Here is a 24573-nt window from a genome sequence, read left to right on the forward strand (position 1 = left end):
TCTCTCTCTCTCTCTCTCTCTCTCTCTCTCTCTCTCTCTCTGACACACACACACACACGATGCTTTTGACTTCCTATAGGGATTGACTTTGAAGCAAGAAGACGTCAACTGCAAAGCTGTTCTAGCCATGTTTATTAAGGTAGAGGAAAGTTGCAAGCTCTAGGGTTTCCATCTCTCACCAAGGAGTACATCTTGTCAGGCAGAGTCATTCCAGATTCACCTCAACCAAATGCTGTCAGGGTCCCCTGGGAAAGAAAAGCCAAGCTTGAGAGTGCCCTTACTGCTACCAAGGATTGCTGAGGAGAGGACCTGGGCACCTGAGGTACTCAAGACAGGCATGGCTGCTGGTTCTGTGGAGGGGGCCCTAGGACAAGTATCATGGCCTACTGGCAGCCACTTATGAAAGGTGTACCCCAATAAACTCCTTGGGCTCTTCACAGGTTGGTTAGGATATGGCTTGCTGGAGCAGAACAGGAAGCGAGGGTTCCCTGAAGCTCCCTGGGTTACCTCCTATACAATTATGAAGGTGACTGGGGAGGGCTACCCACACAGGGAGGGAGAGCCATGCAGGGAAGATGCCCATATTACCAGTAGTGTCTTCACAGCCCCTACAGCTTCAGGGCCCAGCTCAGTGACACACTTCCTGGAACCTTCTATGAGGGGATCCACTGGAATGCCCAGGCTGGCCAGGATGAGCCTCAGGATGCTAAAGCGGCTTAATGGTAGACTAGGTACAGCCCCGGCCACAGCCTCTGCAGCTGGGGCAAGGTCAGCCACGGGTTCTGCTACAGATTTGGCCGCTGAATTTACGAAGAAAGCAGTACCTGCAAACACAAACAGAGAACCTAGGGCTTTTCAAGGATCCTGAAGACCTAACTCCTCCAGGGAACGGTACCCAAGGCAGACTTCATAGCCACCCACCTACTTCCTGATTGGTGACTGCTATATGTCCAAGAAGACACCAACAGAAGTGATAAGAGGTGGCCTTGTAGAGGACCCAAGGAGGAGAAGGCTACAGAGAGAGTCATAGGAGATGGGTAGGGTTTCAGAGTTGGGTCCATTCTTACTGTGCCATGATGAATAAGGGGACATTAATCAGGTTTAGAACAGATGGGATGGGCATTCTCAAGCCAGGGCTGGCCTTTGACTCAGTCATCAGGCTGGTGAGTGAAGAGAAGAAGCCAAAGGTTGAGTAGGCATGTGAGAGGCAGCTGGAAAGCTCAGGTGGGCTTGACAGCATAAGGCTTTGAAGACCACAGGAGAGAGAGGGAACCCTTGAAGGGGCAAGTGGAGGAGTATCTGGCTTCCTCTGGAGGCATTTCTGTTAGAAAAACTACTTTCAGCAGCCTAGTGCACAAGAGTGGGAGGCTATAGGGCCAAAGGCAGCTAGAGTAGGAATCAGGAAAGAGCAGATAGTGATAGCAGGTCCTCCATTGGGGATGCCAAGGCCCAGGGGAACTCACCAGAGTCACTAAGCAGAGCCATACAGAACACTAAGAAGGTGGCGGTAAGCTTCATGGCGGAATGAAACCCAGAAGATGCTCCTAAGACACTCTTCCTGGAGCCTGACCCTGAGGGTCTCATATATCCATCGGTGGAACCTCACCCTCCTGAGAAATGTCTTGTTTGCTCAACTAATAGGCAGAACTTCAGCCAACTTCCTCCTCTGGGCAGTAGACCCTAGGAGGACTGCACATCCCACCTCTGTCCTGGGGATTTCCTCTTGGCAGTGTCTCCTGAACTCAAGTGCTGGGCCTTTTTTCCTGAGAGCAGGAACTAGGGATGTGCTTTGTCTCCCATAGAACCCACCCAGGCCTACACCTAGATACTGTGGTCTGACTCCACCTCAGCGTCATCACAGCCCAGGTCTGGGGCCCATGCTTGATGGGAACGGGCTCCCCATAGGTGTGAGAGGGCTGAACCATTATGCAGGCTCTGGGGCTGGAAGCCTGAAGAGCACAGTGTGAATCAGCAGGTCCCCAGGACCCCAGATCTTTCAATGACTTATTGGCCCCCCAGTTCCAGACTATGGAAATGTCACAGTGGCTATGTTCCCAGCTCCTGCTGGTCTGGGAGTGTTTGAGGCAGAAAGCAAAGCCCTGTAGCCTGGCAGGGTGACCATTCCTTACTCTTGATTAGTTGGGCCACAGGTAGCTGATAATGTGAAAATAAGCGGGGGGTGGGGGGACTGCTGGGACATTTCTCTGTCTTTGAAATCACTCCCAAAGGCGGCAGATGAGCTTGGTGTATTTAGAGTTTCTCTAAAAGCCCCTTCTTCTCTGCTGCCTGCAGAAGTGTAGCAGAGAACAAAGCATTGATAGCCCTCCAGTAGGCTCATTAACAGTGAGATCTGACTTCCAGGATTTTCAAATGCCTCTACCACAGCTGATGAGGCATGCCTTGGCCTTCGTAGCTGGAGAGGAAGCGTCTCCAGCTGCCCTCTGAGCTGATGTGACGACCCACGGTGGGCAAATCCCACCTGTTTTCAGCCCATGGCTCCTTGACACGGGCCACACTCAGGTTGGCCCTGCTCATGCCTTACATCTTTCCTTGCTGTTTAATCCAGGAAGCTTTTATTAGTCATCGTAGATGGAATTGCAGTGGGAAGCGAGTCTTGAACTTGTGAGGTTGCACCTCCTTTTGGTGGGTTTCCTGGGAGGAATGCTTGCGAGACAGTCAAGAGCATCTGTGTTACTGTGATAGTAGGTCCCACTGCCACCCCCGGAATACCCTGAACCTCTTCCTCAGAGGGACACATCTGGGAAACAGACACTGTTCTGACCAGCCACCTTCCTGAAAAGCCAAGCCCAACTGGCTTGGCAGCAGTGTCTACCTTAACCACGGCTTCACTTGCTCTGATAATTATAGTCTGAGAAAATTACACAGAGAATTCCATGAGTAACAATTCTCAACTCTTTTAGGATTTTTGTCAGGTGAACCTGCCTTCCTTTCTTCTTTTTTAATCTTTAAATTTATAATTCTAAATACAGGTTGTCATATTGGTGGGTTTCAATGTGACATTTCCATGTAGCATGTATAATAATGCATTGGCCAAAACTCTTCCAATGCTCCTCCATGCCCTCCCTCCTCTGCCCAGCCCCCTTGCTACCCTACTATTGCCTCTTCTGCTTCCAGCTCTGTGTGTTGTAATTCTGGATTCCATGTATGAGAGAAAACATGCAAAGCAAAACAAGCAAAACATGAAAAAGCACATTACTTAGTCTGTGTGTATATTTTTTGTTATGTCTCTTGCTGTTGGTTTCTGATTTTAGTCCATTATGATCTATCTGATCAGATGCAAGAGATTATTTAAATTATTTTGTATTTGTTAGGACTTGCCTTAGAGTGTAAAAGACCTATTTTGGAAAACGTTTCAGGAGCTGAAAAAAAAAAATGCAACATGTATGTTCCTGATGCTAGATGGAATATTCTGTAATATCTGTTAGATCTAGTTAATCTAATACAGTGGTTCTCAACCTGTGGGTCGTGGCCCCTTTGAGGGTTGAATGACCCTTCACAGAGATCGAATACAAGATATCCTGCATATCGGATATTTACATTACAATTCACAACAACATTACAGTTATGAAGTAACAATGAAAATAATTTTATGGTTAGGGGTCACCACAACAAGAGAACTATACTAAAGAGTCACAGCATTAGGAAGGTTGAGAACAACATCTTTCATATACTGTATTGTCCTCCTTAATTCCCTAGACTAATCATAGTCATAATCACTTGTTTTTTTTTTTTAATACATGGATCACTTAAAAATATTCTGAGTTCATTCTTTGTCCAACATTTCATCCGCTTTGGTATCTTTTGATTCTTAGTTACCAGAAAGCAATGAATTTTTGGGAGAGACATGTTAGCCCCCACACCAGTTTCTTGTGTTTCTGTGCTGAGATTTGTGCATATGTTGGGGTGGATAATGTCCACTTTTTAGTGGAGGTCTCAGTGACTAGCTTCCTGGAGAACTCCGTCCCCAGTACTGTCCAAAGAGGAAGAAGTGGCAACAACAACCCATTAAAAACAAATCAAAGGGCTGGAGAGATGGCTCATTGGTTAAGAGCACTGGCTGCTCTTCCAGAAGACCCTGGTTCAATTCCCAGCACTCACATGGCAGCTCACAACTGTCTGTAACTCCAAGATCTGACACAGACCTACATGTAGGCGAGACACCAATGCACACAAAGATACAAGTAAAAATTATTTAAAAATCATATAAAGTGATATACTTTCAAAGTTAAAAAACTACTTTTCCACTGCTAATATTAAAGAAAGGCAACAAAATGTATAATAAATGAAAAATTAAAGTGATACAAAGTTGTTACTAATGAAGAAAAATGTTAGGGGGGGAAGAAAATAAGGAAGAAGCAAAATTGTAAACAGGAATAAAATTGAAAAAGAGAAGAGTTAAAGGAAAAGTAAAAGATCCTTCCTAATTTTGTGCAGCCACAGAGAGAGGTGAAATCATGTTTCAGGAACTGGATGCAGCTAGAAATCACTGTGTTAAGTGAAATAAGCATATAGAAAAAAAAAAAAACTTCACGTTTACTCTCATATGCAGATCCTAGCTGTAAATCTGTGTCCCGGTGTGTGGTGTGTGGTGTGTGGTGTGTGTGTGTGTGGTGTGTGGTGTGTGGTGTGTGTGTGTGTGTGTATTGGGGAAGGGTGGCTGTGGTTGTCAGTAAACTAGAAAATGGATATCTTGAGAGGTGAGCAGAGTGTAATAGATTACAGGTAATAAAGCAAAGGGAAACATAATGGGGTGAAAGCAAACAGCTGGAGGGGGAAAGGACGGGTGTGAGGTAGCACATATGTATAAAGATGCCATATGTATAATTACTCTGGGTGCTAATCTAAAAATTAAGTTTAAAAACTACCACGGATCTAATTCACATCACATAGATATCTGTGAATGCCCTTACATGACTTTTGAAGGCATGACTCCAACCACAGTCCCCACCTCTCTCTAGAACCCTTCATCTTACAAAGCTGAAACCTGTGCCTCCTCTTCCTCTCTTCTTCTTGGTCCTTGAAAATCACCATCCTGTCCTTGTCCCTAGGTAGCTCTAGATCCTGCTATAACATGATGGATCATGATTCCAGGTAAGCAGGGGCTGCTGTAGGTAGGAGTGGGGTCGTTGGATCATCCCGATTGTCAGTTTTGAAAAATCACCAATCTTTTCCACAGTAGCTGTTCCATTTTGCATTTCCACAATCGGTGCACATATATTCTCATTGGCACTCTGCATTCTCTTCCGGCAGGATCCCAGTGGTCCAAGTGATCAGAGTGAACTTGGCTCACCTTTTCACTATGCTGGCTTAGAATCAAGTTCAGGCAAAGCCCTGAATGACCTAAGAGGCCAAGAGGAGGTGTAGGCCTGCCATCCTTAAGGCTCCAAAGGCTTGTGGACTCCTGGTGTCAGTCCAATGGCCTCCCTGCACACCCTTCCTGGCATTCTTTATCTTTAAAACAGCCTTCCAGCAGGATGTGGTGTTGCATGCTTGGGCTTCATAATAGTACCTCGTGTAAAACAAAACAAAACAGAACGGAACAAAACAAAACAAACCAAACCTTCCTGGGGCTGAACGGTAGCTTACTGGCCTCACAAGAGGAAGGCCCTGGATCAGAGCTCCAATGCTGAAAAATGACAAAAAACAAAACAAAACAAAGCAAAACCAGTAACTTCCCAGCCCCCTCAAACTCCTTCCACTTTCCTGATTCAATAGGTTGAGTGATCTCTTCCTGACTTCCCATGAGCCTTCAGTGTGACCACAGGCCTTCTTCACATGACCAGCCAAATACATCCTCACAGTATGTCTGCCATTATAGCCCCCTCCTACACACTTTCTCCAGTTGCAATCATCAAAGCCAGGACTTAGCCCAATCAGGCCCAATCCTTCACCTACCACTGGCTTTTAGAACTGCCCTTGCAACTACCCTCAGCACTAGCCCATGGGGATAGTTGAGATCTGCCTGCATCATGTGGCCAGATGAAGTGCCTCTGAATTATATGGAGGCTGCTGTCAACACCTTCCGGTGGCTGAAGATAGTACACAGTTACTTGCTCACTTTTCTGGAGGCCAGAAGTCGAGTCTCACGGGGGTGAAAGCCAAGTGTTTTCAGGACTGCATTCCCTCAGGGGCTCTATGGGAAGATCCATTCCTAGCTTCTCCTAGCTCCTGGCATTCCTTGGCTCTGGCTACATCCTTCTAATGTCTGCCTCTGCCATCAGATTGTGTGTGTGTGTGTGTGTGTGTGTGAGAGAGAGAGAGAGAGAGAGAGAGAGAGAGAGAGAGATATCTCTTTGCCACTCTATTATGACTACATGTGATTACACTTAGGACTGACCCAGATAATCCAGGAGGATTGCCTTGTCTCAAAATAATGAACTTAGCTGTATTGCCAACCCTGGCATTCAAAAGATTTGGCGATTCGTTTTACCGTGTACCTTGTCCTTCAACATCTGTGTTGTTTTCTCACAGGCCAGTAGAGTGTCTCCAGTGGGTATTAAAGCCTACCTGGCGTGGGGACAGGGAGGGCGATGAACAGGGTGGTCACTATCCACTCTGGCCCTTCTCCACCCAGTTCCTGTATTCCTGTCCCCTGGTGGCAGAGTGCTGGCTATGATACTGAGGAAGTGCTTGGCACTTCTTCAGATAACAGGGTCAGCTTGTCCCAGGACATGTTTGCAGGACATCCTATGGGCCAAAACAAACATTCATGCCTTGCCTATCCTCTGGGAATTCAGGAAGTGCTAGATGTAAACAGTGACTTTGAAGGCTCTGAGCCTTCAATGAGCCAAATATCCACTTTGGATCTGTGGAAGGACCTTGAAGACCTCAAAGCTGGGTGCTCAGCCAATGGGGTGCTCCAGCAGATGGGGCCTTCATCCTGGTTCCTGGCTTCAAGAAGCATCAAGGAGAGGTTGTCCAGGCAGGGTGCTCAGTGCTGTGCCCCAGGAAACGAAGACAGCAGGTTTCAGGGACTGAGCCTGTGACAACAACAGAGGCAGAGGCTTTTCTTCTCCTTCAAGGTCTATCAACAGTCCCCATGTCTGAAAATCCCCTAGGCCCAAGCATTCTTTCCTCCATGCTCAGATTCCTATCCCAGGCCCAACCCAATGCCCAATCTGGCTCCAGGGTCTGCTTGGTCCATGCTTGGTCCATGCATAGTGTGCAACCATTCTCGTGTACACACCTGGGCCCAAAGTGTGGCTGCCATGGGCATGCAGAAATGGAGCTTAGATGTGGGCTGAGACTGCCAGCAAAGCAGCTCCCTGAGAAGAAGGTCTCTTCTTATTTTTTCTACTTTCCTTTTTTGCTAGTCACTTTTTTGCTAGTCACTAAATCTTGCCACTCTGGAGGCATCTCTGATACCCAAGCTTAGTACATTATTAGCCAAACAATAGACCCAATTCCATCTCTCAAGAGTATGGTAGAACAGCTTCTTTGACCTTTAGGCCAGGCATCTTGATCATTACTCATCATGGGAGTTGTCTGGGGGTGTGTGTGAGACTTCCATGATGACCTTTTTACTTTTTACCACGACTCATTGCCATGTTACCTTGCTGTGGACTAGTTAGGTGAGACCTCTGTTTTGTGATTATTATGCACTGTAAGATTGGTCTTATAGAAATCACTCCCATCGCTGTGTAAAACTGAAGCTTACAAATGGGCTGTGTTGAGTTTCTCTTTATTCCTTCTCCATTCTTTTCCCATCAGAAGGAGGATGGACAGCCTCTGAGGTGAGCCAGTGTGTAGCCTCTTCCCAAGGTCTTGGGCCCCTTCTTAAGTCTATGTAGATGTCTGATCCCAGGTTCCCTTCAGGGATGTCATCATCCTGGGTCGTGGTAGTTGTATGGCCAAGGGTTGGATCCTTCTATCTTTTTCTTGTTTGAATAATCACAAGGCCAGGTGGGCACATCCAGGATGTCCTGGCAGCTAAGATGAGGCCACCACAGCAGAGCCCTGGACTCTGTTTAACACCAGGTAAAGGCAGCTTGAGGAAGATCCCAGAATCTATCTGGTATGGCTGGGACCACTAGTGGGAATCCCTGGCTCACCACCAGGTATATAGATGTGCTGTGCCCTCCTTGAGGGCCACTCATGAATCTCTGCCAGCGTGCCCTCCTCATTGGCCTCCTTCCTCCTTCCTCATAGTTCAGCCACTTGGGCCGTGGGGTTCACAGCCTTGTCTGTAATGTGTCTTGTTGGCACTTGGACCGATGCCTTCACTTTGGTCAATATTGATCTGGCTCTTTCAAGCACTTCAATTTTCTTCTTCCTTTCCCAAGGCCCCCTACATAGTGGAGAGGGTGGGACGATACTGTCAGCATGGTTCTCACTGGGAGGGCTCAGGGCATTGTTGAAGGTGGCAGAAATACTGACCCACATGCAATAAGCAGTGACTGAAATTCCAAGGAAGGATCTGCCACTGATCCAAGCTCAGCTGATGGCAACAGGACCTTGCATTTCTCAGCTCTTTGTCCCTGCTTTTCAGTTTGTCCTTCCTGGGGTGACAAGTCAACAGCCAGGAGATGCCAAACAAGAGGCAGTGATTTGAACTCAGGAAAACAAGACCTCCTTCTGTCTTCAGGGCCCTCCCTGGAGGTGTCAGTGGCTCTCACTGCTCTGAAGGGCTGTGTATTATTTTTGCGTGGGCTAGGATGAAGTCCTACTGAGTTCCTGGACTGAATGTAGAGCTCACAGTGAGCTAGGATGAAGTCTACTAAGTTCATGGGATGGAGGTAGGGCTCACAGTGGCTCCTTAACTGGCATGGGGAGTGGTGAGGAGCAAGTGTGCTTACCTTACTATGTACATGAAAGCACAGCAAACATCAGTGAGTTGCCTGAGGTTCTCTGAACAGGGTCTGCATCAGGGCTAAGCTTGCCTCATGCCCAGTACCCTCATAGGGCAGGAAGGGGCCCCATCAGCTAGTGCCCTCTGCTGCCTCCACACGCTAGGACCTACAGCCATATGAACTAGTGCATTAGGTAGCTGGGGAAATCCCATCCCAAACCCTAGCCCAATGTCCTGCTCACACCCAAGATGGAGTGACTGCTGTCCCAAAGTGAGAATGATATAAGAGCTAGAATGTAATAGCTCAGTAGCAGCTCTTTGGTTACTCTCATATCTTATTGGACACAGATAGAAGGGGTAGAATGTGCAAGTTCCAGTGGTCCCCAAGCCCAAAGCTGCTATATCCTATGCCCAGGTGTGCGAGTACACACAAGAGGCTCTCAGGAGGCTTCCAACCATGCCTCAGCAGCCAGACAGGATCCCAGGAGCCACATCTACCTAGCTACCTGTCCCCTCATTTGCAGAGGGTCTGTCTGGCTTTTAGAAAACTCATCCAGCTCTAACTGGAAAGTAGAGTGTTCTGCATCCTTCTGTACCTGTGACCAGTGGCAAGGTGGTGGAGATATTTTGGTCGAGGACAGGAAGTAAGTTGCCCCCCCCCCCACTTTGGTGGCAGCAGTCACTCAACTCTAAATTTTTCTAGGTTAGAGCCAGTGACTGCAGGGCTCCTGGTTTTGTGTAACAGGAGGGCTACAGGTCCTTCTTTTAATATCAGTTTCACCCCCAAGCTTCTAACCCAGGCTTCCTGCCCCTCCCTGCAAGACCCTCTGTTGCTCTCAGTGGCTGCAGCCTCCAGAGGTCTCTCTGTGATCACTTGGAGGGTTGTTGTGGGGGAGAAGAGAATCCCATTTACTCTGATGCAGGAGGGTAGTGACTCATTTGGGTTTGCTGTAACACATGACCATGGACTTGGCTTAAACACAACACTCATTCATTGTTTGCAGTTCTGGAGGCTGAAAGGTCCAAGATCAAGAAACAGGAATGAGTATGCATCTGGTGAGGGCTCCTTTTTGATTTGTGGATGTGTCTTCATATGATGGGAAGAGGGTGAAGGAACTCTGTGGCATGGTGTGTGTGTGTGTGTGTGTGTGTGTGTGTGTGTGTGTGTGTGTGTAGATGTAAGAAGTCACCCTTGAATGCTGTTCTTCAGGTGTCATCCACCTTGATTTTTGAGACAGGGTCTTTCCTGGTCTAGGGCTTGTCAAGTATGCTAGGCTGGTTGGTTAGCAATCCACAGAGACTGTCTGCCTGTCTCCCAGGGCTCAGATTATAAATGCATGCAGCTTCACCTGACATCTTCACAATGGGTTCTGGAGATTTAACTTGGCCCCTGAGCTTGCAAGGCAAGCCATTTATTGATTGACCTATCTCTTCATTCCTTGGTGTAGTAGGCTCAAAATTCGAATCAGTGCAACTGTTTGGGAGGGATTAGGAAGTGTGGCTTGGTTGGAGGAGGTGTATCACTGGGGAGAGTCTTTGAGGATTCAAAGGTCCATGCAATTTCTGGTTTTCTGTCTCGGTCTCTCTGCCTCATATTTGTAAATCAGATGTAAGCTCTCAGCTGCTACTCTAGTGTCATGTCTGCCTACCTGCAGCCATGCTCCTTACCATGATGGTCCTGGGTTCTAACATTCTGGAACTGTGAGCTGGAATTAAATGCTTCTTATGGTGTCTTCCCACAGCAAAAGGAACTAAGACACTTGGCTTCTAATGGGGGGAAAAAACATTCCCTAGGGCTCCACATTTTGGCCTGATTCCTTCCCAAAGGCTCTGTCTCTCTTAAAATAAGGGTCTTGAGGGGGTCACAATGGTTCAGCCCATTGCTGATGTCTACAGAGATGAGTGTGTATGTGATGGATAATCTTATCAACTTGATTGGAATGATGTCTACAACATCAGTAAAACACACCTCTGTAGGTTCTAGGATGGTTTTGTCTAGAGAGAATTAACTAAAAGGAGAGATTTATGTTGACTGTGGATGGCATCTTCCAGAAGGCTAGGGTCAAGATGTAACAAAAGGGAAAGAGGGATGGGACCTACCTACCAGCGTACATGACTTGGTGGGACAGGAGCATCCTCTATGATGTGGTCATTTCCACCACCACTGTTTTAACCAGAGCTCTCAAGATGGCAAAGCTTGGTGGGACACTGATGGGCACTGAAGCACCCAGGCTCACCCAGCTCCCAAGAGCCACATATGGTCACTTGCCTTCCATTCTCAGCCTTGCACAATCCCACTGTCCAGCCTTGCCTGGCCTTTCTGGCCAGTGAGAGAGGCGATCTAGTTCTGGGGACAGGCTTCTGTCTCCGATTCGGTGACCAAATGCAATTGATTATAACGCTACAATAAGTGTCAAAAATATTTGTGTTTAGTGTGGATGTTTTTTTCCTGTTCAGATTTAGATCTATTATAGAAGCCATGACAAAACAAAGCACTCCTACCACCAGCAGGTGCCTCTGTGGGAGGGGCCTTTCCCACCAGAAGGATGAAAACCAGGGTACAACAGGAATCATGGTGCAGACCCAGCATGTGCAGCTGGCTCACCAAGGTATTGACCTTGTCTCTGGCCTTTGCTGGGCTCGTTTCTGTTCCCTTGGGCGAGGGGCCCATCCGACTGTGCTGTTTGCCTGTTCTTGGGTGTTTAAGTCCACCTCAGCCTGGTCTAGCTGACAGGCATAGCTGGCTTTCCCTCCTGGGCCCCTGTGACATCTGGCCTGGAGACAGCCTCAGAAGTGTGCTGGACCTGCTTCCCCAGTGAGATCGGAAGAGGACATAGAGAGCAGCTGCAGAGGACTTGGCTGGAGCTGAGCCATCCGTGTCTGCCACTGCTGGTGCTCAGGGGACTACATGAGACTTTGGTAGATGGCAAGAAAGTGCTACTTTACATTATAGATGAAGTAGGTATTAGGAGAACATGTGTGTAGCAAGCTGGTGAAGACAGACCAGATGAAAGCTTAGCAGGCACCCTGACGCCTCCTCTGCGCCCTCTGCTGACATGTTCGAGGAATGTGAGCTGAATTAGGGATGGATGGGATTAAGGCTCAACAACCTTGTCAAGGGGACCATGCCATGTTTCCTTTGAGCCCAGAGGTCTTCTTGGACTGTACAGTTAGGACCAGAATTTGACAGAGATCTTATTTATAATCCATTCATTATACCTCAAAGACTGGCATCAAATTTATTATTATCTTTCGTTAAATACCTTAGATCATTTCAGAGAACACTGCCTAAAAGGGTAGAGTATGCTTGTCTTCCCCAGTACATTTTGTATGTGTGTAGTTACAAGTCAGGAGAGGTGACACAGACAGGTGATACACACGTGGGGGAGGTTGAGGAGGGCTCTGCGCCCCCATTGCAGCCTTTGGTCCTCCGCGAGAACAGTTTCTCTGCTTCTACGAGGGGAGCTTGAGACTCAGTCCCACAGTCAGGTTAGATGCGGAGGAATGGGGGTGGTGGAGGGCCACAGGGAACAAAGAGGACTAGAGTCATACATGCATTCAACGTATCATAGAAGAACAATACACTTAGTGGGGTGGGTCTGCTGAGCAAGCCCCTGCTTGCTGTCTGGTCGCCTGTCCTGCAAGCGTTCTTGTTGAGGGGTGGGGCTGGGGGGTTGATGGGACTCATCTTTGTGCAGCTTTCTTCTGATAGTGATGGTTGGGCATTGTGACCTGGGCTGGAGAGGTTCTGGGCAGGAAGGCCCCAGCTTCCATGGAGCGGTCTCTCAGGACAAAGGTTTAATTTATTCAGGTGTCAGTTTCAGGTATAAGTATAGGGTTAGCAGAAAGCAGGGGCTTCCAAGCAGCCTGTGGACACAGAATGATGGATGAATGACCCCAGGCCGTATGTCCTCTGTACCAGCCCCAGAAGCCTTCTCTTGACAGAATCCACAGATCCTGGCTCTCGAGGAAATTCCCAAGCAAGGAAGGACCAGAACACCAGCTGGTTTCTCAGGTTCTAGGCCATGCATGCGGAGCCTGGGAGCCTTCAAGAGAGAGACCTGGGGCTTTAGTGGCTGGTGTGCTGTGACCACCCTTCAGATGTTGGGGAATGAGATTCAGAAGGGCTGTCCTTGGGCTTCTTTCCCACTGACTCTGATGAGCAAATTCTTCACAGCAGTGCCTAATCTTTTGGTAAAAAATGGATCTTCTCAACACCTGGGGAGGAGCTGCTTCACCGTGATTTGTTGTTGCATACAAACAGCTGCCAGGAGCTAGTTAGGTGTTTAGAGGACCCCCCTCCTCCATTCCCACTTCCGGGCTTTGAGACAGATGCAGAAAGACCTCTCTTTCTTCAGCCCCAGAGGGCCAGGAGAAAGAGGCAGGAAGACAGAAGTGGGGGACTTCAAGTGGATGGGATTGTGTTTGGGAAGGACATGGAGGCTGTGGGCTAACTTTACCTGTCACCCACTAGGGTGACAAGAGTAGGTGCTGGAGAAGGGCTCTCTGCCAGGGTGCTTATTTGAGGTCCAGCATCTGTGAACGCTATTACCAGGCAACTGAATGTGAGGGTGAGGATGACTGCCAGATGAAGGGCACAGGAACAGTGCAGACAGAGTGCAAGGGAGCCCTTCCGTCCAAGTTTGACTCCTTCTGGCTAGGGAGGCTGTGGAGGGGAATGGAAAACTCCTCCAGGGCTGCAGCCAGAGATGAATTCCCAGCCCCGGCCTCCAGCCTTGCCCTGATGAGGGTGTCCTTCCTGCCCAGCTGTCAGAGCTTGGTTTCAGCAAGGGGTAGGAGGCCTTGCCGAGTGTTTCCTTAGTAGCTGCTGTCTGTGAAGAAGGGGGAGCCAGCAGACGGGGAGCAGTCGCCTTCTTTACATGGCTGGGAAACCTCCCCATACTCGCTGTTGTAAAACACCTTGCCTCCTTGCGCCCCTTGGGTGGGTCGCCGACGCCTCCCCTGGGGGTCAGAGTGTCCTCTGGGAATATCCATGTGCTGGCCAGGACCTTTACAGCTGCCAAGACAAGGAGGATGGTCTTAATAAGCAAAGTGAGAAGACCCTGGGTCTGATTGGAATCACCAGACACAAGCAGAGCATGACGCATGCACAGAGGCTCTGAGATGCAAACAGATTTGACATTAGCCACACAGCTGACTGATCTGTTGTGACAGGAGCAACTTTGCTGCCGCAAACCTGGACGCAGACTCTTGGAAATGGCCAACTTCACCCCCTCAACCCTGCTTCTTTAGACCAAGTGAATCTACTTGCCCTGGGCAGGTGGGCCTGATGCGTTCATCTTCTGAAGGGTTTTAGGAAAACCAGTATAGAGAATAGCGCCCTCTGCTGCTACCTATAGGGAGGTTCAGGGTCCTTGGTAAAAAGGATATATATATCCTCTTTGAAATTTTGATACTCGCTTCCTTAGGATTCTTATTTTCCCTCCACTTTTGTCTTACCTCACCACAAAGCACTTAAGGTGTAGCACAGCCTTCCCGCTCACGGCCCACTCTGAAGCGGTGGGCTCCCAAGATAGCTGTCGGCTGCGTTATCCATCTCAACAAAGGGTGTCAGTGTTCTCTCTAGCTCCTGCCAAGTACCTGGCCCGTGGACCTTGATTGTCCTCAGTTTTCATATCCAGTCCATACAGAGGCCCTCTATTTTAACTGAAAATTACCTCCACTGTCACCCGTATACCCCCAGACCCCTACTCCAGGGTAAGCGTCACTGTCTACTCAGCGGTAATTCCCCTGGCGTATGTCCCTACATCAATTCCCACTTCCCTCCTGGAAGGTATTCAGAGACATTGGGGTTTCCTCCTGCCACCACCTCCAAGGGTCACTCTTGGGATGAAATCCTAGCTTTGGGGCCCGGGGAAGGGCTCAGTAGATAAGTGCTTGCTGTGCAAGCATGAGGACCAGGGTTTGGATCCCCAGCACTCCTGTAAAAGGAAATCTTGATATCTTTTCTTCATCATAGTAACTTGGTCTCTATTTTTTACATTTATTTGTTTAGTGTGTGTATGTATGCATGTGTGTGTGTGTGTGTGTGAGAGAGAGAGAAAGAGACATATAGACAGACAGACACACACACACACACACTCACGGATATTAGAGGACAGCCCGTGGTTCTCTCCTTCCATGTGGGTCTTGAGGGTGGAACTCAGGTCTTTGGGCCTATTGTCCTTGTGTTGACTAAAGCCATCTCCTGGCCCCAGAATATTTATCTTTAAAACCACATTGTTCTAATAGGAAATACCTCAGAGTTTACTCTTCTAGGTAAACTTATTTAGGTACACTTAATTTTTAAATTAAAAATTTAAATTTGTGTGTAGTGCATGTATATGTGCGTTTATGTGTGCTAAGTGTGTGTATGCCTTCAGAGTTCAGAAGCGAGCATCAGAGTCGCTGGACCTGGAGTTACAGAAGTTATGAGCTGCCAGACGTGGGTGCCAGGAACAGAACTCAGGTCCTTTGGAAGAACAGTAAGGATGCTGCACTCCTGAGCCATCTCTCCAGCCCCCAGGCACACTTCTAATATGTAGATTCATGTCTTCTTTCATTTATATAAAATGAAAAGTTGTTCTTGGCTTGCAAGTTTAAGACATATTAATTTATTCACACTGCCCACAGTTTCTTTAGGAGGCTCCAATTTTACATATACCACACGTCTGCTCATCTTCTACACCTATTTTTTTCTGATTCTTTTATCTCTTTATGTGGTTTAGTTTAATTTTATTGGTTCTTTTTTTCTTTGAGGTAGGGTTTTTCCTGTGTGGGCTTGGATCTCCTGGAACTCTCTCTGTAGACCAGGCTGGCCTCAAACTCATGGAGATTCGCCTGCCTCTGCCTCTGCCTCCTGAGTGCTGGGATTGAAAGCTTTTCCATTACACATCTGGTCATTTATATTGTCCTGGAGTGCCTAGGTCTGTACTTTAAGAGGATTTTTATCTCTCACTTTCTTTCCTGTGTTACCCATTTGTATTCTGAGCTATAGAATTTCTGATTCTTGGTGCAGTGTTTGCTTCTTTACATATTTCATTCTCATTGACATATTGTGTTTGATTTACTCCTTTAAGATTTTTTTATTTTATTTAATGTGTATGAGTGTTTTTCCTGTATGTATGTGTATACTGTGTATGTGAAGTGCCCATAGAGGCCAGAAGAGAGTGTCAGATTCTCTGGTACTAGATTTACAGATGGCTGTGAGCCACCATGTGGGTGCTGGGAACCACACCTGGGTCCCCTGCAAGAGCAGAAAAAGCTCTTAACCACTGAGCTATCTGTCTGTCTGGCCTCAGCATTCATTTCTTAATGAAGATCCTACTGTGTTCCTGTTTTAGTTTTTGCAGTAACTTCATATGGAATGTGTGTGTGTGTGTGTGTGTGTGTGTGTGTGTGTGTGTGTGTGTTTTGTGATTAGTCATGCTGGAATTTCCTACATCAGAAGTAGCAGGTTTACCCCTTGCAAGGGTTATGAATTCAAAAAAATCCTCCACAGTTCCTCAGCTAGGGAGTCAGTCCTCAGTGAAACCATGTGGCAAGGTGATTAGGTTCATGTAATGAATTAATATCATAAAAACAGTCCTTTCCACCCTGTTCTAACCATTGCTGCGAGGTCATGCTCCAAGACCCCGGCACCTTACTTTCAGACTTCTCAGCCGTGAAGGACATGAGTCAGCTGCTCTTGCTCACTGTCACCCAGGCTCAGGCTTGTCATCACAGCAGCAGAAGGCAAACTAATGCTGGCGGCTTCCTAGATTTCCTCATCCAAAAGTGTCATTTCAGGCACACATCTTTGCTGTCACCTCAGGTCCCCTTAATCACATCCTTTCCAAAGCCTCTCCCCCATCCTGCTTTAGACCAGCACCCACAGCCAGCCTGTCACTTTTCCTGCAGTCATGCTGTCCAATCCGAACCTACATTGTTCAAGAACTCCTTCCACACATAGGCTGGAAGAGCATGCCTCTGCAGAGTGTGGGGGTCTGCATCCTGAATGGTTGCTTGAAAAAAAAATGATATAATTGGAATTTGATGTCCCAAGGGAAGAGTGTGGTCCAAGGGTTAAAAGAGGAGGGAAGGACCTGGGCAAGTCAACTCCCTCTTCCTCCCTGTAGACTCTGCCCACCCACAGCCTGTCATTCATCAGCACCTGCCCCATGATTTGACCTTCCTTTCAATGGCTTATCATGATGCATTTCCAGGGAAACCTGTGCAAACAGCAGCACCCCCTGCTGCTGTCCTGGTGAGGTGCGGTTTCTGCAATGAACAAATGCTTTCCCCTTCTCCTTCTCTTCTAGCCTCTTCCTCTCCCTAGCTTTCTCTGAAGTATGGACATTATCTTACTTCTGTAGGGTCATCATTATCTTTTCTTCATCACCAAACAGCAACCCCTTCCAGCTGACCACCCTATCAGAAGCAACGCTTTTCCAAGATAGCTGCCTCTGGATCCTCAGACTTGTGCCAGGGTCTTTGCTCTTCTCTGTTAAGCTTAGCTTTCTCCATTGTTTACTGACTGTGTGGCACATTGCTTTCATGAGATAATCCCTAGCTAATCCTTCCACTGTGGCTTAGGCTTGGTTCTGCTCAGCATGATATGTCAAGAACACGCACGCGCGCGCGCACACACACAGATACACACACACACACAGATACACAGACACACAGACACACACACACATACACACACACTCCCTCAGGTGCATCAGATACACAGACAGAGACAGACACACAGAGACACAGAGACACAGAGACATACACAGACACACACAGAGACATACATACACACATACAGGCACACACACACAGACACACACACAGACAAACACACAGACACACACACAGACAGACAGGTACACACACACAGACACACACACACACACAGACAGACACAGACACACACAGACAAACACAGAGACAGACAGGTACACACACACAGACACACACACAGACACACACACACAGATACACACAGAGACATACATACACACATACAGGCACACACACACAGACACACACACACACACAGACACACACACAGACAGACAGACAGATACATACATACATACACACACACACAGACACACACACACAGACAGACACAGAGACATACATACACACATACAGGCACACACACACAGACACACACATAGACACACACACACACAGACAGACAGACAGATACATACATACATACATACACACACACACACAGAGACAGGTACACACACACAGACACACACACACAGACAGACAGACAGACACACACACAGACAGACAGACAGATACACACACACACACACACACACACTCCCTCAGGTGCATCACAGGCATTAGCTGAGTGTCTCCATTCTAGCTCCTCAAGGAACTATTTTTTAAGGAAGAGTGGAGATTTGGATTTCCACATCGGTCATCATTCATGGTGGTGCATGGTGGGTGGTGGGGAGGGGTGGAGCACTGGGTGGAGAAGCTCACTTTGAACACACAGAAAAAATAGGAAGGCACAAACTCTTCTGAGAGCCAGAGCACTGCCAGGCCCTGGCTGCATCAGCAGGCTCCCGCTCAGGGCCCTCCCGAGGATGGCGAGCCCACTTCTGGAGGCCCTTACCTGAAGCTGCCTTCTTGTCTATGGCTGCTCTCTATCTGCTCAAACTCCTCCGAGGCCAGCACCATCCCACTGTCTGTCTGGTTATCCTGTGGGGAGAGAACCAGCCAAGCTGTGGGTCACATGTGAGGCTCTTCTGCAGGGCAGCTGAGTCCCAGCCTGGCCAGGTGTTGAGGAACCTGAGCCTTGCTGGTCTTATACCCATGGAGACCGAGTTAGGGGAATGGGTTCCAGCCCAACAGAATATGCAGAGGGCCACATCTCTGGCACAAACGGAGAAAGTATGGCCTGATGAAACTATGGTCTGGAGAGGAGGAACTGTGTCTGGCCTATGGGACACACCAGACTGGAGGGCAATAGGATCTGAGATTCCAGTTCCTGAAGGTTTTCATTGAGTGCGGGGGACATAAATCTAGGTATCTGTGGTCTGCCCAAGGGTCCTGCCCTGATGGCCTTATCACTCGCCCTCTTTGGGCCACAACTCACTGACTGAGTCGAGGATCCCTGCCCCCTATTGGATGAACTTAGATCTGAAGCTATAGCATTGATTCTAAGCCACTGGCCACCTGAGCTCTTTCTAGCCTGGGGAGCCAGTCTCATCACTCACAGACACACTTGCTAAGCTTCACTGAGCTTCACTATGTGTGACCTGACCTGAGGACCCCTGCGAGCTTCCTGTTCCCCACACACATCCTAACCTCTTTCAGTGACACTCGTAGCTCTCCGGGTTGGTGATGCCAACCACCACCCACGGGGTCTTTCACATACACACATTCATATATATATATATATATATATATATATATATATATATGGATATATGTGAATGTCACATGTGTGCTGGAGGTCAGAGAACAACTTGGACTCAACCCCTTCCACCATGTGGAAGGGAAGGGATTGAACTCAGTTTGTAAACTTATCCACTGAGCTCTCTCACAGGCTCCAAGTTCTCTCTCTCTCTCTCCATCTTTTTCCTTAAGAGCTATGGTTTCTACCCAGCTGGGGTAAAATGGGCAGGAAGGCCAAGTGTGAGAATGACCAGCTGCTGAGAGAGGATAGCTTGGCATGACCACTAAGATGCAAAGGAGCTTAGGGTGTTCCGTGGAATGTGATATTTTCAAGGGCTTTCCCAAGGAGACACCTCAAGCCTGTGTCTTATGGCCTGACTCACAGTAGGTGAATAACTACCAGCCTAGGTGCCGGCAACAGAGGATGGGACAGGAAAATGTGGTGAATGCACACAATGGGGTTTTATTCGGCTGCAGAGAAGAAAAAAAAACAAAACAAAACACTGTTTTGAAGGGAATGTATGGAACGGGAGGATACCACATTAAGTGAAATAAGCCACATGGAAGGGTGATTATGGTATGCTCTGTCATGTGGAAGCTAAAAAAATAGTTGCCTGGAAGTAGAACAGCCATTAGTAGAGGTTGGGAAAGGGGAGAGGAAGTGAATAAAGGGAGGCTGGATTTTACTGGTGCATCCTAGATGCATGTCTTGAGATATCATTACATCTGTTAATTTGTACAATTTATACATCAATACAAATTAAATGAAATACTTTAGAAGTTTTGCTTGCTTTTCTGTTACTTGTGTTGGAATACCCGAGACTGTCCCCCACCTCTTAGCTTCCCTCCTCCCTCCACCTTCTCTTACCACGGAGGCTTTGTAGGTTGTAGGGGTCATGGGGAATTCTTCAAATGTCTTCATCCTGGAGGAACCTGGAGTCTGAGTCCCTCTGGTCAGGCACCCGGGAAAGGACACACAATTGTAATATCTGTGGGGAGGACACAGAAGGTTCTGATTAATTCATCCTAGCCTCCCCCACCTCTCAGGCTGCTTCTCTTCCTGATTAGAAAGGCCTTCCAGCTGGGGGCAGAGTATGGGTGGGTCCATGGTCTGGACTGGTCCTCAGATCCCATACTGGTGTCCATCACACAGCTCAGCTGACCTCGGTATGCCCCTCCTTGCTTCTTCCCTTCACTGCATAAGAGAACTACAAACCACTGCTGCAGTAGAAGGAGAGTGGGTAGCCATCCCCGGTCTGAGCATGGTGTGGGGCATGGACCAGAGTGGCAGGTATGACCTTCTCCTCAGGATGGGCCACTGGGACAAGGCTGGCCATTTTCCTGCTATTAACCACTGACTGGCCTGCCCGCATATGCACAAGTGTCAGTGTGCACAGTGTGTTGAGGGCTTGGTGAAAGCAGCAAGGACCAGTTAGCTGTTCTGTCCCAGGCATGTCACTGCCCTGAGCACATGGGACAGGAGATGCACACGGGACAGGAGCCCTGGAGCTCCAGCCTCTCTGTCATGCTGGTGAGCATGTGGATGGTTTAACATATTAGATGTGTAAACTGCCAAGGGTAAGAGCCCTGGATCCAGAATTCTAGAAACAGGCTGTTTCACTCCTGAATGCAGTGAGTGTGTGGTTTTCACTGCTCTTAGGGCCTTGCCTGTGGTCCTGGGGACATGCTCTGGAGGGGAAACAGCGATTGACCCCAGCCCACTCAGTTTGTGTCCCCTAAGGAAAAACGCTAAGGATGGGTACTGCCTTGAAAATGGGGTGAAGGAGAGAGAAGCAGAGATTTGCGGGAGGCCAATTGCTGTGGTCTGGTATGGTAGGAGTGTGCCACCAAGGTCCATGTGCTAGAAACTTCATCCTTCTGGTGGGGACACTAAGCTGAGGCTTAGCGGATATGAACATCAGTCTCAGAATGGACAAATGACCCTGGTTGGTTCTCAAGAGACTGATTGTAAGAAGAGTAGTGAGGGCCTCTGGCTTCCTCTGGCTTCCGTTCTCACCATATACTTTCTTCTTCCTGTGCTTCTGCTGTCACAATGCCACCTGCCACAATACTCTCCCCAGAGATAAGCGAATGCTGAAGCCATGTTCTTGAAGCTCCATTGATGTGAACTGAATGGACCTCTTTTCTTTGTAAAGCTCTCAGCCCCAGGTATTTTGTTACAACAATGGGCTAAGACACTCATGGGAAGAGATCTCTCAAGTCACTGTAAGTTGCTTTTCCCCAGGACTCATAAAAGATGCTATCTCCAAACTGCTGTCACCACTAGACCTGTGCCCAGCCCTGGGGAGAGGGAGACTGACCTGGCTGCCAGGCTGTGGCAATGCACACTGGGTGGGCTACTCTCAGCGTCAGCTTCGGTGATATGCAGCGCTGTGGTGGACGTCTGCATGAAGCCACCCTCCTCTGAGCTCTGAGAGCTGTGCAGGGCCATGCGCTCCTCTTCCTCCTCCTGGAAGGAATGGGAGAAGCTTCCAGAGTCAGAGGCTACCACATGCCCACCTTCAGTCTTAATGCTGCACTCAGGACCACTGTGGTCCTGACCCTGGTGATAGGTCAGGATGGGTTGTATGTGATTGAGTACTCTGAGAATTTAGTGGGCCCACTTTAATGCTTACAGCAGGCCAAGCATGGAGGGTGCTAAATGCCTGCTGGCCTGGCCTTGTTCAGCTCTTCTAACTGCCCCACCAGGTCCTGGCAAGTGGGACAGGAAAGGTCTCAGCTGAGCATCCTCAATTCAGGTCCTTGAGCATGAAGTATTAGCCCCAAGTTGTTACCCTCAGGAAGAACCTCTGGGAAGGGAGACATGGAGGATACACAAGTCCAGTGCTTTTGTTCTCAGCAGTGCTGGAAGGTAAAGGAATTTACTGCCATCGTGTCTGATGACAGCATTGCCTTGCAGGCTCTGCGTGGGCTAGCCTGGGACTCCTTGTGGGTAGAGATGACCTTTGACCATCTGTGTGGCAGCTAGAGTAGACTTTGGTGGTGTTTGCCCAGCTTCATATTGAGTGAGATGGGGCTCTGGGCAGTGGGTGGATAGGCTCTTGGGCCAGGAGTCAGACATGTGTGACCCTTGCTTGGTAGCTGACAGGTGAGCAGTGCTTAGAGGGGCTTGGAAGGACAGACAAGGCAGGAACCCAGGATTGGGCCGTGGGTTGCAGCAGCAAGGGCAAAGATGGAGCTCACCTGCCAGCCTCCACCCTGAAGCAGGTCTCCCAGGATCTCCACTAGCTCAGAGAAAGCAGGCCTCGCTTTAGGGTCTCCAGACCAGCAACTCTGCATGACGTGGCGTCTGTGGGGTGCAGCTGGCTGTTTACCTTCAGCCTGAGTGCACCATGACCCTCCCACCAGCTGACCCCATCACTCCTGTATCTCCTGGATCACTATGGCAGTTTGGCTAGGCAGTGTGTTCCCTAAGGTTCATGTGATGGAAGCTTGGTCCCTAGAGTGGTTGAGGGGATGGACCTGTCAGAGATGGGGTCCATGGACAGGTCAAGGGGGCTTATGACTGGGTTAATGCTGATCCTGAGGGTGGAATCTCCTGAGAGGAGGTCGTTGTATATAAATCCCTTGTTTCCTGTCTCACTATGTGTTCCTTTCATGGGTTCCCAGCATGATGACATGTGCTATCATGGGGTGCAGACAGAAGGCCTTCATCAGAGCTGAGTATACAGAGGAGGGTGTCTGTTCTTGAACTTATGAAGTTGAGCTAAACAAACTTTCCCCTCCCCCATAAATTGTCCTGTGTCCAGTATGCACAGAAACACAAAATGGACTAAAACCCTGTCCATCATACTTGTTCTGCTGTGCCCACTTCAGATTTAGTCCTGGCTGTTCCTCCCGCCTGTCCCCCATCATTCTCTAGCTGTCTTCAGTCCCTCAAGTGTCACTTCAATGCCCTCTCTTCCCTTGACCACCTGACTTTCTAGAGCTTCTCAGGTGCTCCCAGGGTGTCTGTGTCCCATCTCATTATGTGACTACCATCTTCCTGTATACTCAGGGGCAGGGACCTGGCCTGCTCTATGGGCTCCGAGGCTGGCACAGCAGTGGGGTCCAGATCGCGGGGAGCATGTTAGTGGATGAATGGATGGAGCAGTGTTGGAGTGAGACAGTGTCCACCCTAGATGTTATGCCCCTGTGTCATCTCCTGCCTGTCCGCTCCTTCTGGGCTTGAATACCATCCCCTGCCCACAACTCCACGACCCCCTTCCCTTGAGTGTCCCCATGCCTGCACTGAGACCTTCCTCCATGCATGTAGACTTCACTTTTCTGCCTTCCATCTCATGATCTGCACCAGCTCTCCCTATTCCCCAGGACTGCACACTTATCTCTCGATGCCTGTCCCCCAACAATTGTGTGGCAAGCCCAGAGACTCACATGGCAGGACTTGCTAGCTCTGGGGCCCTCATTCGAGTACCATCCTTCAGCCGCTGGCAGAACTCCTCGTTGATCTGCACCCCAGGGTATGGAGAAGCCCCTGATGGAAGAAGGTGGAGGGGTGGGTGGGGAACAGCCTGCCCTGCGTTCAGCCCAGCCTCTCTTGTCCCCTCTTCTCTTTTACATTGCTACCAGTGTCGGTAATGCTGTCTTCCCAGGGGCTGGGCTAGCTGCCAGGTGCCCTTCCTCCATTTTGTTCATCTAATTAAAAAAGGCTGGCTGGGGCTGGAGAGACATCTCAGCAGTTAAGAACACTTGCTGTGTAATCACGAGGGCAAGAATTCCCATCCTATGTGACAAGCTGGGCATCTGGCACATGTCTGTAACCCCAGATCTAAGCAGGGCAGAGACAGGAGAATCACTGGGGATTGCTGGCTTCTAGAATAGCCAAGAAAATGCCAGCCCCGGTTCTGGGAGATACCCTGCTTCAGAGGAACAAACAGAACACCTAACACCCTTTTCTGGCTTCCAAGTACATGTACACGGGCACATGTACCCCTCACACAGCTGGGCACATTCTCTCTCTCTCTCTCTCTCTCTCTCTCACACACACACACATTAAAAAAAATAAATCCTTAGAATAGGCTTGGTGAAGTTACTCATTTGGTAGGATACCATGAACATCCACATAGCCAACGTGCATTTGTGAGACTAGTTCCTGGGACAGGGGCACAGCCTCACAGAACCTGTCCAACAAAGTCCCTTTGCATCTCCTGATCATTCTGCTCATAATTTACCTACTTGCAACTCACAAGGACCACTGTCTTGGTGTCTCCTTGATCCTCCTAGGCTACCTGCCTCTACCCCACCTGTCTATTGCTTATTTGTGCATTGTTTGTGTTGTTAGAGATAGAATCCCCTAATACATGCTAAACCCACTGAGCTGCACTCCGGCCCTTCTTCATGTGGCCTGGCTC

General features: G+C 48.7%; 2 protein-coding genes across 2 annotated transcripts in view; both read right to left on the reverse strand.

The window, feature by feature from the left end:
• On the reverse strand, window positions 1–1518 carry Scgb3a1 (secretoglobin family 3A member 1). Its single transcript, XM_051180842.1, has 3 exons — window positions 1464–1518; window positions 589–824; window positions 1–245 (listed from the first exon to the last, which is right to left on the reverse strand). The coding sequence occupies exons 1-3, from the start codon at window positions 1516–1518 to the stop codon at window positions 222–224; spliced, it is 315 nt and encodes a 104-aa protein (XP_051036799.1). The 3' UTR covers window positions 1–221.
• Window positions 1519–12004: 10486 nt separating this feature from the next.
• Flt4 (fms related receptor tyrosine kinase 4) overlaps window positions 12005–24573 on the reverse strand; it is a 43118-nt gene continuing 30549 nt past the window's right edge. The window contains exons 25-30 of the mRNA XM_051180834.1: window positions 23597–23696; window positions 22406–22511; window positions 21523–21671; window positions 20070–20190; window positions 18417–18502; window positions 12005–13826 (exon numbers count right to left, since the gene is read on the reverse strand). Coding sequence (XP_051036791.1) covers window positions 13628–13826; window positions 18417–18502; window positions 20070–20190; window positions 21523–21671; window positions 22406–22511; window positions 23597–23696 — 761 coding nt within the window. The 3' untranslated portion in view covers window positions 12005–13627. The remainder of the gene's footprint in view (window positions 13827–18416; window positions 18503–20069; window positions 20191–21522; window positions 21672–22405; window positions 22512–23596; window positions 23697–24573) is intronic.

This window comes from Phodopus roborovskii, unplaced genomic scaffold, assembly GCF_943737965.1.
Source record: "Phodopus roborovskii unplaced genomic scaffold, PHOROB, whole genome shotgun sequence".
Lineage (NCBI taxonomy): Eukaryota > Metazoa > Chordata > Mammalia > Rodentia > Cricetidae > Phodopus > Phodopus roborovskii.

Bases quoted from the DNA above. Each gene is read 5' to 3' on its own strand.
- Scgb3a1 (XM_051180842.1), bottom strand. From the start codon at position 1,518: ATGAAGCTTACCGCCACCTTCTTAGTGTTCTGTATGGCTCTGCTTAGT. The intron at 825-1,463 runs GTGAGTTCCCCT...TTGTGTTTGCAG, and splicing joins GGCTCTGCTTAGTGACTCTG to GTACTGCTTTCTTCGTAAAT. The intron at 246-588 runs GTAATATGGGCA...TTTCTTTCCCAG, and splicing joins GGGCTGTGAAGACACTACTG to GGGACCCTGACAGCATTTGG.